At 42.3% G+C, this 12,852-nt stretch overlaps 1 protein-coding gene across 1 annotated transcript in view; it reads left to right on the top strand.

The window, feature by feature from the left end:
* mcm2 (minichromosome maintenance complex component 2) overlaps positions 1-12,852 on the top strand; it is a 36,426-nt gene that overhangs the window by 6,346 nt on the left and 17,228 nt on the right. Inside the window, exons 2-9 of the mRNA XM_080218646.1 lie at positions 133-320; positions 1,137-1,309; positions 3,071-3,159; positions 3,655-3,829; positions 5,297-5,516; positions 8,670-8,877; positions 11,415-11,549; positions 12,215-12,406. Coding sequence (XP_080074772.1) covers positions 133-320; positions 1,137-1,309; positions 3,071-3,159; positions 3,655-3,829; positions 5,297-5,516; positions 8,670-8,877; positions 11,415-11,549; positions 12,215-12,406 — 1,380 coding nt within the window. The remainder of the gene's footprint in view (positions 1-132; positions 321-1,136; positions 1,310-3,070; positions 3,160-3,654; positions 3,830-5,296; positions 5,517-8,669; positions 8,878-11,414; positions 11,550-12,214; positions 12,407-12,852) is intronic.

Raw genomic sequence — 12,852 nt, 5'->3', positions numbered from 1 at the left:
TGTAACTAATCATTCGCTTTGCGATATACTAAACGTGGGTGGTCTTTGCCCACTAACCTGTGTCCTGATAACTTAAGATAGTTGACTGATCTGTGAAAATTAATGTGAAACACTTGTGATTCTCTTATTTAGGATTCTTCTGAGTCATTCACCATGGCTACCAGCCCCAACCGAACCCCTCGGCGTGGGGACGCCTTAACCTCCAGCCCAGGAAGAGATCTCCCCCCGTTTGAAGATGAATCAGAAGGATTGTTGGGGACTGATGTTCTGGGGGAGGAGGAAGAGGATGGAGAGGACTTGATGGGAGATGATCTGGAACGGTTAGTGATGATTGCAAAGTGACAAATACTGCCGTTCTACCTGGTTTTGTTCTGTCTACGAATTGGAGATTATCTGTCTGTAATTACAAGTATGCAACCTGAAAAGATTGTGGGCCTTATTTTTTAGCTTCCAATTGATGTCACTTGCAGCATTGTCTAATTGTTAATGTTGCAATGTGAAGCTTTTTTGTTTAGCCATAGTTGCCAGCTGCTTTGCTTGAAAGAGGACAAATTAATCTTGTGGCTCAGTATAATAATTGTGGAAAATTGTTATTTGTTGTCTCCAACAGCAGTGATTAAGAGCTCCATATGTTGGTGGCAGTTAAGATTTTACCTTTCCATAGCACATAATGAAAGTTGTATTTTGTTCAACCCATCATTTTAAATGGGCATCAAAAAAAAATTGTTTAATTCCTGTTTGGTTAAGTATTGATCAGGATTGAAGATGATGAGAGAATTGGAAACTTTGCACAAGAGTGGGGTTAAGACAAGATTCTGGAGATCACCGATTCCTGCGCCCCTATGGATTTCTCCAGTTTTCATGGTGTTACCCAGTAGAGTCGGTTCTGCACTAGGATTTTGGCTCAAATATTGCCCCCCTCCATTTCATGTGCAGCCAACATTATTGAAGCAAATTTTTGTCCTAACTTTAACCTGTATTTGAACCTGGGTTCCAGACGTGAAAAGCCCATGGCTAACAGTATTCTCTCCTCTCCCGCTGCCCCCAAAGATCCCTCCAGAGTAACCTTCACTTTTTGCACTTTTTATTTTCCCATATTGATTGTAAAACAACATGTTGAATATTTCCATCTTCAGCGACTACCTGCCCATTCCAGCATTGGATGTCTACGAGCGGGAAGGCCTAGATGACGACGAAGACCTGGAGTCGATGACTGCCAGCCAACGAGCAGAAGCTGAAAGAGAAATGCGAAGGAGAGACCATGCAGAGGGATTACGGCAAGGCCGTATGAGGATAGATCTCCTGTACGGTAAGCACCCAGTCCTTTGTGCTGTGCCTAAAAAAGCCTTGTAGGAAAATCTGCAGCAATCAATTAATTCTTCAATTTTTCATCTGTTTATTTTCATTCTCTTGTGGAATGGGAATGTATTTTGACAGGACTAGTCTTACCTCGATGCAAGAATGTTTGTAAAAGTTCACCTTTTTGTATTTAATAATTGTGTCCTTTTTATAAGGACAAGACTTTGGGAAAAGTGCAATGTTCACAACATACACCCTAAGAGAAATCCCATATTTCTATCTAGTGATATTATCCAGGCAGTGCAGCCCAATGGTCTTGCTCCTGATCAGTCAAACTCCACTCTGTGGATGAGGGTTTGCTACTGCCAGGCTACGTTTGTTGTTCAAAATCCATGGAGTCCTTGTCTGCTGCCTGATAGACTGAGAAGTTACTGGCTTTCTACTCTGTCCCAAATACTTACCTGCCTGCATTAAAGAATATTGTCTTGTTTGTACTATATTTATAGGTAACTAATGTTCCTTTATAGCATTGTTACCATTGTATTGCAGTTACCATTGTATTGCAGTCACCTCTTTGTGACTTGGCTTTGAGGTAGTTGGTGAATGGGTACTTTCTGAACTAAGTGGAGGTATTAGATTGGTTGTACTTGCAAGGACTGGATGAAATGTTTCCAAGGATACTGAGGGAAGAAGGGGTGGGAATTGCAGAGGCACTGGTCAAATTCTCCTTGCAGTTGATGCTGGTGCCTAGGAACTGGAGAGTTGAAAATGTCACAGCCCTTTTGAAAAGGATCTAACCCTAAGCCCAGCAACAACAAGCCTTTCACCTTAACCTCAAAGGTGGGGAAGCTTTCAGAGATGCAGATATGGGACAAAATTAACAATTACTTGGATAAAGGTGGATTAAGAGAAACTGGAACTGATTTCTTCAGTGAAAATTGTGTTTGACGAGCTTGCTTGAGCTTATAATGAAGTCACAGGAGGTTAATGAAGTTAATGCTGTGATATGGGTTACGTGGCCTTCCAAAGGGGATTTAATAAAGTGTTACATGACAGGCTTGTGAGCAAAGTTTAGAGCCTGTGGAATAAAAGGAGTAGCAATGATGGTAGATATTTCAGTGGTGAAGTTTGTGAGAAAACTTGTCTCTGGTAGTTATTGACTGAAGTGGCTGACTGAGCAGCTGAGGCACAGGACTTAACTGGTTTGGAAGGACTCTGCAGGTATATGGCTGGTGTCACGAATAAGGGCAATAGGTGATGAAACAAGAATTTGCATTTACCTCAGTTGACCCCAAAACATCTCATAAGCAATTAAATATTTTTGACGTGTTGTCACTCCAGTGAAGAATGTGGCAGTCACTTTGTGCACACCAGGCTCACGCAAACAGCAATGTGGTGTTTACTGTAAGGACCAAGAGAACTCCCCTGCTCTTCTTTCAGTGTGTGGCATGGGATCGTTATTGTCCATCTGAGATGACAGATAGGGTCTCTCATTAATGGCTCACCTGAAAGATAGCATCTCCAGCAGTGCAGTATTCCCTCAATGCTGAACTGGAACATTGGCCTTGATTATCGCTCAGGCCTTGATTATCGCTCAAGCCTTGGAGTGGATTGTGAACCTACAACCAAAGAGTCATTACAGGAGGGCCACTTGAGTCCATGTTGGCTCTCTAAAGCATCCAATTTTTATACACCTGAAGCCTGACAGGGGGTGTGGAAGAGGGATCTTGGGCAGAGGACACATATCAAGGAAATGTGTCTCTCATTTCAGAAAGTGACGATGAGGATGAAGAACGGCCAGCAAGAAAACGCCGACTGGCAGAGCGAGCAGCAGACGGGGCAGTCGATGACGAAGAGGAAGTGAGTGTGACCTTGTTCTGATGTAGAAAATGACAGACAGGTTGTCCGTCCTGCTTGCCTCACTGAATCGTATTAAATGCCCCATCCCCCACCCAAGCCATCTTCAAGGATAGATAAAGAACAGATTTAATTGTCCAGCCAACTTGACTTGGATTAATTATGTTGATCCTGTGAATCTTGCTAAATCAGGTAGGATGGAATGACTAAAAATACATTGTACAACAATCTGTGTTTGGACCACTGACTTGTTCAGAGACCCATAACACAAAATAAATTGATAGCAGATCAGAAGCGAATCACAAGGTTTACATCTCCCTTTGTAGCTCAGAACAATGGATTTTTGCCCAGTCAACTGTCCTAATCTTTGTGTATGGTACTTATTGTCGGAAGGAAAATTGACTGTCCTTTGGACCTCCCAGTAATACAATTGCAGTAGGGCCTGTGGCAGTTTCTAACTAGGTGTTTTTTTTCCTCCTTCTCTTCCCCCTTGTGCAGATGATTGAAAGTATTGAGAACCTGGAGGACATGAAGGGCCACTCAGTCAGGGAGTGGGTCTCCATAACAGCTCCCCGACTGGAAATCTACCATCGTTTCAAGAATTTCTTGAGGACCCATGTTGATGAGCATGGACACAATGTCTTCAAGGAGAAGATTAGTGACATGTGCAAAGGTTAGTCTCGTCAAGGTACCAGTGTCAGGGAAGTATGTTGGTATTGGCTGTTGTGCAGATGTTGATGGCCAGTCTTAATCAATACTGAGACCTTGAAGTAGCTTCCCAGTGCTCATGAAAATCAAGTTGGTCAAAAACATTATCAATTTATGTAGAGAGGAAGGAACAATTGGTTTTGTGAACACTTTTTTTTTGTTGGGTGCTAGACCAGAATCCCAAATTATATTAGGAAGCCATACTAGCATAAATGAGGAAAGGATACTTCCTTCCAGGAATGATTTCATTGACAAAGTTGGGATCTTTTTACGGTAAAACAAGTTTTATTTAATAACACAGTTCAAATATAACTCATAACAAATGATGTAGCTTAACTATAATAGTTGAACAATATTTAAAATTGAAAGGAAGACACTCTACTTTTCAGCTTATCACTGTTGCTGTTCCAAATAAATAACCTTCCTCTTATAGACAAAAATGCCACTTCAAATACAGTTGGCAACCATAAATATAGTCACTAAATTGTTAACAGTCCTGAAATGAAACTTTCAAAGAGAGGAATGAGTTTTGGAACTGCTTTTAGATCTCTGCCTTCAGCAAACTCCCAGCTAAAGCTGGAAAAAAAAAACCCTTTCACTCTGCACAGATCCAGGTCTTTACATTATCACGTGACTCTGTCAATCAACCTCCCAAAGGATCTTTTGATATAAGCAAAAGCCATCTGCTCAATGGAAGTAAGAAATTCCTAGCTGCAATGACTAACTAACTTGCTGTTCCCTCCTGGAGCTCAGTGTTTTCCAAACATGCTGATTGCCTACAGAAAAAAATCTGAAATTTTAAACATTCCCCTTAAGGAAAAATAATATATTTCTATTAGTTGCACATGTATCATCGCACTTTTTAAAGTCTATTTTATTAGTGTCACAAGTAGACTTACATTAACACTGCAATGAAGTTACTATGAAAATCCACCTAGCTCCCACACTCTGACACTGAGGGAGAATTTAGAATTTGATCAGTGCACCTAATCAGCACATCTTTCATACTGTGGGAGGGAACCGAAGCACTCGGAGGAAACCCATGCAGACACAAGGAGAAGGTACAAACTCCACACAGACGGTGACCCAAGCCGGGTCCCTGGCACTGAGACAGTAGTGCTAACCACTGTGCCGCCCACTACCCACCACTCACTAAATTTTGCTGGAAAAATAATGAGGCTTTTATCACAGGCGTGGCTGTTTCAGTCTGAATTCTGCTTCACATAATTTGTAGAGAGAATGTTAATTTATTTGCAATAAAATTGACTCTCTGATTGTCCAGTCGTGCTCCCAGTTGGTAGAATGACTGATACTGATGCTGGTATTTATTTGGCGTTTATAATGACACATATCTAAAATGACAACCCCAGTGTGTGATGCAGTCTTTCAGCTAGTACTGCCTGTAGTCCTGAAGTGTCTGTCACTTTTGCAGAAAACCGAGAGAGCCTCGTGGTTAATTATGAGGACTTGGCTGCCAGGGAACATGTGTTGGCCTACTTTCTGCCCGAGGCTCCAGCAGAAATGTTGAAGATATTTGATGAAGCAGCCAAAGAGGTGGTCCTTTCCATGTACCCAAAATATGACCGGATTGCCAAGGAAATTCATGTCAGGATTTCCAGTCTGCCTCTGGTTGAGGAACTCCGGTCACTCAGGTATGGTAGGCCTGAGTTTTAGGTAAAGCTGTATTCTGTCTTTAAGTGACTCATTTTGGTTAATTGGCCTTGTTTCAAATTTATATTTTTAATTATATGCTGTCCACAAATATATTGATGCGGTTCTCAGTACAGCGTGTTGGTAAGGCCTTGCCTAGACTATTGGGTCGAGTTTTGGTCCCCTTACCTTGAATGATATAGTAACGTTAGAGACAGCCCAAAAGTAATTCGCCAGATTAATTCCTGGAATGAAAGGGAGCAGGAGAGACTAAATAGTCTGGGTCCATATTCCTTGGAGTTTAGAAGAAATCCCTCTTTAAATATATAAGACTGTAAGGGGGCTTGATGGGGTAGAAAGTGAGATGTTTTCACTAATGGGAGAGGCTCAAACAAGGGGACATAGCTATGAGATAAAGGGCCGGTCATTTAAAGCTGAGGTGCATAGAAATTTCTTCGAGCAATGGGTGATGAGTCTCTGAAATTCTCTGCCCCAGAGAGTAGTGGAGGCTGGATCATTAGAAGTATTTAAAATGGAGGTGGATAAATATATAGAAACGTAGGAGCAGGAAGAAACTATTTGGCCTTTCAAGTCAGTTCTGCCATTCATCACAATCATGGCTGATTGTCCAACTCAATAGCCTAATCCTTTTTTTATCATAACCTTTGATCCCATTCACCCCAAGTGCTGTATCTAGTCCCTCTTGAATACATTCAATGTTTTGGCATCAACTACTTCTGTGATAATGAATTCCACAGGCTCACCACTCTTGAGTGAAAAAATGTCTCCTTACCTCCATTTGAAATGGTCTACCCTATATCCTCAGACTGTGACCCCTGGTTCTGGACTCCCCCACCATCGGGAGCATCCTTCCTGCATCTACCCTGTCTAGTCCTGTTAGAATTTGTCTGAACTTCGGAGAAAACAATCCTAACCTAGTCAATTACCCCTCATACATCAGTCTATACTATATGATAGACCAAGGAATAGAGGGCTATGGGGAAATGACACAGAAAAGGAGTTGAGGTCAGCGTAAATCAACCTTTATCATTTTGAATGGCGAGGAAGGCTTGAAGGCCTTGTAGCCTAATCCTGCTTCTATTTGTTGTGTTCTTGTGCCATAGATACAATGGGTCAAATGTCCTCCCTGTGCTGTATCATTCCAAAAACAAAACTGTCAGCGTTATTGTCAACATCTGTTTGCCCTTGGCCAAGTATAATATTAACATATGCCAAAACTTGACCCCACCTCATTTGAGCAATCTATTTGCTCCAAGATTGGGGCAAATCTTTCCTGCTCCATTGCTGTGATCTTGGGCTGGAATCTGTGACGAGCCATGTGAGCGTCCGTTTGGGGCTGCAAATTGCTCACCCCAAGATCAATTTTTGGTCTCATGGTTTATATTTTAAAGCAATTTGTATTCACTTTTTTAATATTTTTATTTGAAAAGGGTGGCAGGGAAGAGGAGCTGTACTTTTTGCAAGGATGCTGTGCTAATTTACTGCATAACCCACTTTTCTTAATGATTTTTGCGAGCTGATCTGGTCTCACTGACTATCATCGCTCACTCCTTGTACTAGAATCAATTTACATGCATCACTTTCAATTCTGTCATGGTTTTAACTAACTCCGAGAGCAGTGCTCATCTTCCATGCTCATGCTTATTCTGTCAGCTGAGCCCAGCGGGTTCAACTGACTTTTCAGTTGGAGGTATCACAGTGAAGGCCTGAGATTTTATCACCTGCATGCGCTCTGAGCCTGGCGTTTTGGAATCATGCCCGTTCTATTTTTTTTCCTGAATCCAACTGATAACCTCTAGGGGCAGTTATTGCTCCTACTGCTGCCTCACATGGTGCAAATTTGAACATTAAATCTTCGTATCACAGTTCACCTTAACACTGGTTGTCAAGTATAAGTAATTTTGAACCCCTGGGCTCTGGAGTTCTTGCACATGGCAAAAAAACGTTTTCGCGTGCTGTGGTAAACCCAGAGTCATCAGCAGTCATAGCCTCTTTTCTACTGCACCCTTCTGTGTGATCCATCGTGACTATGTCACTTCTATGGAAGAGTGTTCCATTTAGTCGCATCACATTGCCCCATCCCTGGGCACTGTATTTTCTTTTACCAAAACAAATAGAGGCTAAAACAAATAAAGCTATTTGACCCTGCAAACCTGTTCCACAATCAGCTCGCCCTAAAACCAGTTCCACCATTTAACCATAACCAAATCAAAGCTGATCCCATATCTTGATTACACTTTCCCACTGAATTCTGGTATCCCTTGGATTAGTGAATTCCAAAGATTTAGAACATTGAAGAAAAAATTCCTCATTTCAATCAAAAATCACCATCCCTTTAACCTGAGCCCATACTCCCTAGTTTAAAGTTTATTTATTAGTGTTACAAGTAGGCTTACATTAACACTGCGATGAAGTTACTGTGAAAATCTGAGTCATCACACTGACGGAGAATTTAGCATAACCAATGCACCTAACCAGCACATTTTTCAGATTGTGGGAGGAAACTGGAGCAGCCAGAGGAAACCCATGCAGACACGGAAAGCATGTGCAGAGTCTGCAGACTGTGATCAAAGCCAGGCCCCTAGTGCTGTGAGCCAGCAATGTTAAGCATGCTCTCAGCATCTACCCTGCCCAAGCCCCTAATAATCTTATGGTTTCAATGTGATTGTGTCTCAGTGTTTTAAATTGCATAGAATGTAACTTCTATCCTTCCATATTGGGCTGCACTCCTCATTCCCTAAAATCAATGTAGGGTAAATATATATCCAATTTCTTTCTTTATAAAACGTTATTATTGAATCTACTTCTACCAATCTTTCCAGATTCTGGATCATAACTCAGTGTATTTAAAATGTTGCTGCTTTTAAAAATATTGTTCCTTTGGTAATTATCTTCTGCAAATGGAAACAATTTCTCCCTAATTATTCAAAATCACAAAGACTTTTAATACCTGTTGTCTCTTCTTAACCTGGAATAAAGTTACGTCGTCTCTCCTAAATACTCCCAGCAGAGGGCTAACTAATAACTCACGAACGGTTAGCATAACGTCCTTATTTTTGTACTTGGTATCTTTTTAATAGCCTCATCAAATTGTTCTGCTGCCTTCAGTGCCTGACTTACTCTTTTTATTACAGGCAGCTTCACTTGAATCAGCTGATCCGGACAAGTGGAGTAGTCACCAGCTCTACAGGGGTTCTGCCGCAGCTCAGCATGGTCAAGTACAACTGTAACAAGTGTAACTTCGTCCTTGGACCTTTCTTCCAGTCCCAGAACCAGGAAGTGAAGCCGGGTTCTTGTCCTGAATGTCAGTCTGCAGGGCCATTTGAAATCAACATGGAAGAGGTATGTTAGCTTAGTCCATTTGGCGACTGACTCGACCTGGTATTGCATTCAAAGTCTCTTTACTTACTCTGCTGGGCAGCTATGCAAGAAGTGGTGTGACATGCTGATCGCACCGCTACTTGTTTTTAAAAAGTATGTAGAATTTACAGCACACAAACAAACAATTTGACCCAGCATGTTAGTGTTTTGTCCACTTCTGTTTTAATTGTAACGGCATCACAGACTGTTAATTGTGTTCTGTCAATGTTTGTGGGTAATGCTGACTAAACCAGAAATGACCTGCTGAGCTGGTAGTCTTGATAATGAAGACTTGCCTAAGAATGGGTCCTGAAGATTCCCAGTGATGAGGCTGTGACTATTTCCTTTGGCAGCTTCTACTGTGGGATTGTCCTTGGGAAGAAAGATTGTTGACCTAGTGTTTGGAGAACAAACAGTGTTTGTAGTTTGTGTGGATCTTACGTTTAGTCATAGCCAGAGGGCACCAGGTATTTGTTTATGTCAATTCCCACCAGAATCCATGCAAGTCTCCTGCCACCAGACTTTATCTAAATGCTGTCCATATAACTTGTTTTTCCCTTTTTTGTGCAAAAGGTTTTCGGCCTGAAATATACTCTATTACTGTCTCCATAGAAGAGTCTGACCAAGTATGAATGAATTAGAAGAATGAGGGGAGATCTCATTAAGACATATAAAATGATGAATGGGATGGATAGGATAGAGGTGGAGAGGCTCTTCCCGCTCAGAAAGGACAGTAGGACTAGGGGGCTCAGCCTCAAGATAAAGGGGGGGCGGTTTAGAACGGAGTTGAGGAGGAACTTCTTCACTCAAAGGGTGGTGAATCTCTGGAATTCTCTGCCCGTTGAGGTGGTGGAGGCTGCCTTGCTAGATATTTTTAAGACGCGGGTTGATGGGTTTTTGATAAGCGAGGGGATTAAGGGTTATGGGGAGAGGGCGGGAATGTGGAACTGAGCCACGACAGATCAGCCATGATCTTATTGAATGGCGGGGCAGGCTCGAAGGGCTGGATGGCCTACTCCTGCTCCTATTTCTTATGTTCTTAAGTATTTCCAGCATTTTCTGTTTCAGTTTGTCTTTTAAAATTGTTGGTGAAAATGTGACACTTGCTTTAGCATGGAGTAGTTGAGGCAACTAGTGTAGATTAGTTGGGCATGAGGGGGCTAGATGAACACAATGAGGCAGGTGTGGGGGGTGGGGGAGGTAGAGGAATAAATAGAAGATACCTTGGGGTTAGATGAAAAAGATGCCTGTTAGTTTGTGAGTGGGCTTGTTGGGCCAAATGACTGGCTGTAATTATTACCTAAAGAAATTAATCCCGAGTTCAATTCGTCGTGATGTCAGCGTTGGACTGGGCTGGGCATAGTAAGAAATCTCTCAACACCAGGTTCAAGTCCCAACAGGTTTATTTGGTAGCAGGAGCTTTTGGAGCACTGCTCCTTTATTAGGTGAGTCTATTTGTTGGTGGTGTCTTTGGTTTTTATTTGTTTGGCTGGAGAAGCAGTTGCTAACAATCCATTCGACTGGGCTTCAGCTGCCAGTATGAATGGCTGTGATGCCAGCAGGAATGGAGATCTCGGCAGGAGTTCAGTATACTGACAGTGGTCTAACTTGCTGGGTCACGGTCACAATTTGAACTATTCCTCATGGTTCACCTATGAAATATGTGACCACTGTCTTCCCTATTATATGTTCTAGTTTTGGTTTTCGCCAAAAGCGCCAACACCTTTAGCATCCGCCTCATCAAATCCCATCAGGATTTGGAAGATGCCTGTCAGGCACCCTTTGTCAAAGGTTGATCTTGTGGATTTTGTATCATTGGTGGATAAATTCTAAATCCAAACACATAATACCTAAGTAACAGTGACTTCATGCAAGTTAGTTACACTTTTTTTTTGGTTGAGCCTCTAAACATCCAACTGTGGTGTGAGGTTTATGAAGATGGTGAGGATTATTCCTGGCATGGTGTATTTGGTCCCTCTGTCTTTTTAAAAATAAAATGGTGAAATTATGACCGAAGACCAAAAGAGTCCAATTCGCTTCCGACAGGACAGCACAGTGGTTAGCACTGCTGCCTCACAGCACCAGGGACCCAGGTTCAATTTCCGGCTTGAGTTACTTTCTGTGTGGAGTTTGCACATTCTCCCTGCGTTTGCATGCGTTTCCTCCGGGTGCCCCTGTTTCCTCCCACACTCCAAATTTGTGCAGGTTAGGTGGATTGGCCATGATAAAAAATTGCCCCTATAATGCCAGGGGGCTATCTAGGGTGAATGTGTGGGGTTATGGGGATAGGGCCTGGATGGGATTGTGGTCTGTGCAGACTTGATAGGCCAAATGACCTTCTGCCCTTCTGCATTATAGGATTCTATGACAGCAAATAATTTTATCTTCCTACGTTAAAGATGTTTTCAAAATGAAAATTGGTGTTTAGCTTGATTCATCCAGTTTAACCCAAATGCTTACTCTGAAATGAATTTTGTGCCGATGTCCTGTTTACCAATCAGTTTCTTGTTTCTCTTCAGACTGTGTACCAGAATTATCAAAGGATTACCATTCAGGAAAGCCCAGGCAAGGTTGCAGCTGGGAGGCTACCACGTTCAAAAGATGCAATTCTGCTGGCAGACCTGGTGGATAGCTGCAAACCAGGCGATGAAATTGTAAGTTTTCAATCCTCTGTGCATGTGGGGAATCATGTGTATTTTCTAGTCAAGTTTTGAAAGGAAGGGCACTTTATATGCCAGCCATGTTGTGCGTTTCGTGGCTGTGTCGATTAGTTTCAGTCAGCTTTGTAATGTTAACACATTCTTATGGAAAGTTTTTCAACTCCATTTCACAGTATAGGTGTGATCAATGTCACAAACTTGTCAGACCAGTAGTATAACTAATCTTGGTCACGTGTCACTCTTACATTATTGATCTCAAATTAACATGCAAAAAGGAGAAGTATATGCATAGCATTGAAAGTTGGTAAAACATGAAGAGGCTTAATTGATGTAGAAACTTGAAAAGTGTTCCTTCAGAAATTAGACTATGTTTATAGCAGAGAGTAAAGCCCTTCTTAGTGGGCAAAGGGTAAGTAATGGATGAAGGGATGGGGTGGAAAGAATGTACCTATTTAAGAAAACGATTTGAGCCAGCGTAGTCCCCTCGAGTCAACTCTACTATTCAACAAGATTGGAACCAATTACCTCAACTCAGTTCCCTCATCCACCATCCCCAAATGGTGTGAATGAATCACGCTCATTTGCATTTCATGCTAATATAATTTAAATGGTTTTGCTCTGAGAGGCTGATTGTATGCTTGTTCTGTCTGTTCTTGCAGGAGCTCACCGGCATATATCATAACAACTATGATGGTTCCCTCAATACTGCCAATGGATTCCCAGTCTTCGCTACAGTAATCATGGCAAATCACATCACAAAGAAGGACAATAAAGTGGCCATTGGTGAGCTTACTGATGAAGACGTCAAGGCCATTGTGGGTCTTTCAAAAGATGAACGCATTGGGGAGAGGGTGAGTCTGAGTTGTGATGGGTGAGGCTTCAGATGCAAAGCTCTAATTAACCACTGGGGCGGCACAGTGGTTAGCACTGCTGCTCCTCAGCACCAGGGACCTGGGATCGATTCCTGGCTTGGGTGACTGTGCGTGGAGTTTGTATGTTCTCCCTGTGTCTGCATGGGTTTCCTCCCACACTCTAAAGATGTGCGGGTTAGATTGTTTGGCCGTGCTAAATTGATCCTTGGTGTCCCGAGATGCATAGGTTAGAGGGATTAGTGGGGTATATATGTGGGTGACGGGAATAGGGCATGGGTGGGATTGTTGTCGATGCAGACTTGAATGTGGCCTCCTGCACTGTAGGGTTTCTTTAAACTATCAAAGTTGATTACTGCGCTTGGGTAGAAAATCGAACAGTGCAGGATGTATCTCCTACTGGTGTGTGTGCAGGTATGCACACACAC

The sequence above is a fragment of the Carcharhinus amblyrhynchos genome, chromosome 3 (genome assembly GCF_965287045.1).
Source record: "Carcharhinus amblyrhynchos chromosome 3, sCarAmb.v2.hapA, whole genome shotgun sequence".
NCBI classification, from domain to species: domain Eukaryota; kingdom Metazoa; phylum Chordata; class Chondrichthyes; order Carcharhiniformes; family Carcharhinidae; genus Carcharhinus; species Carcharhinus amblyrhynchos.
The sequence above is the reverse complement of the archived record's forward strand: the minus strand, read 5'-3'. Positions and strand labels throughout refer to the sequence as shown.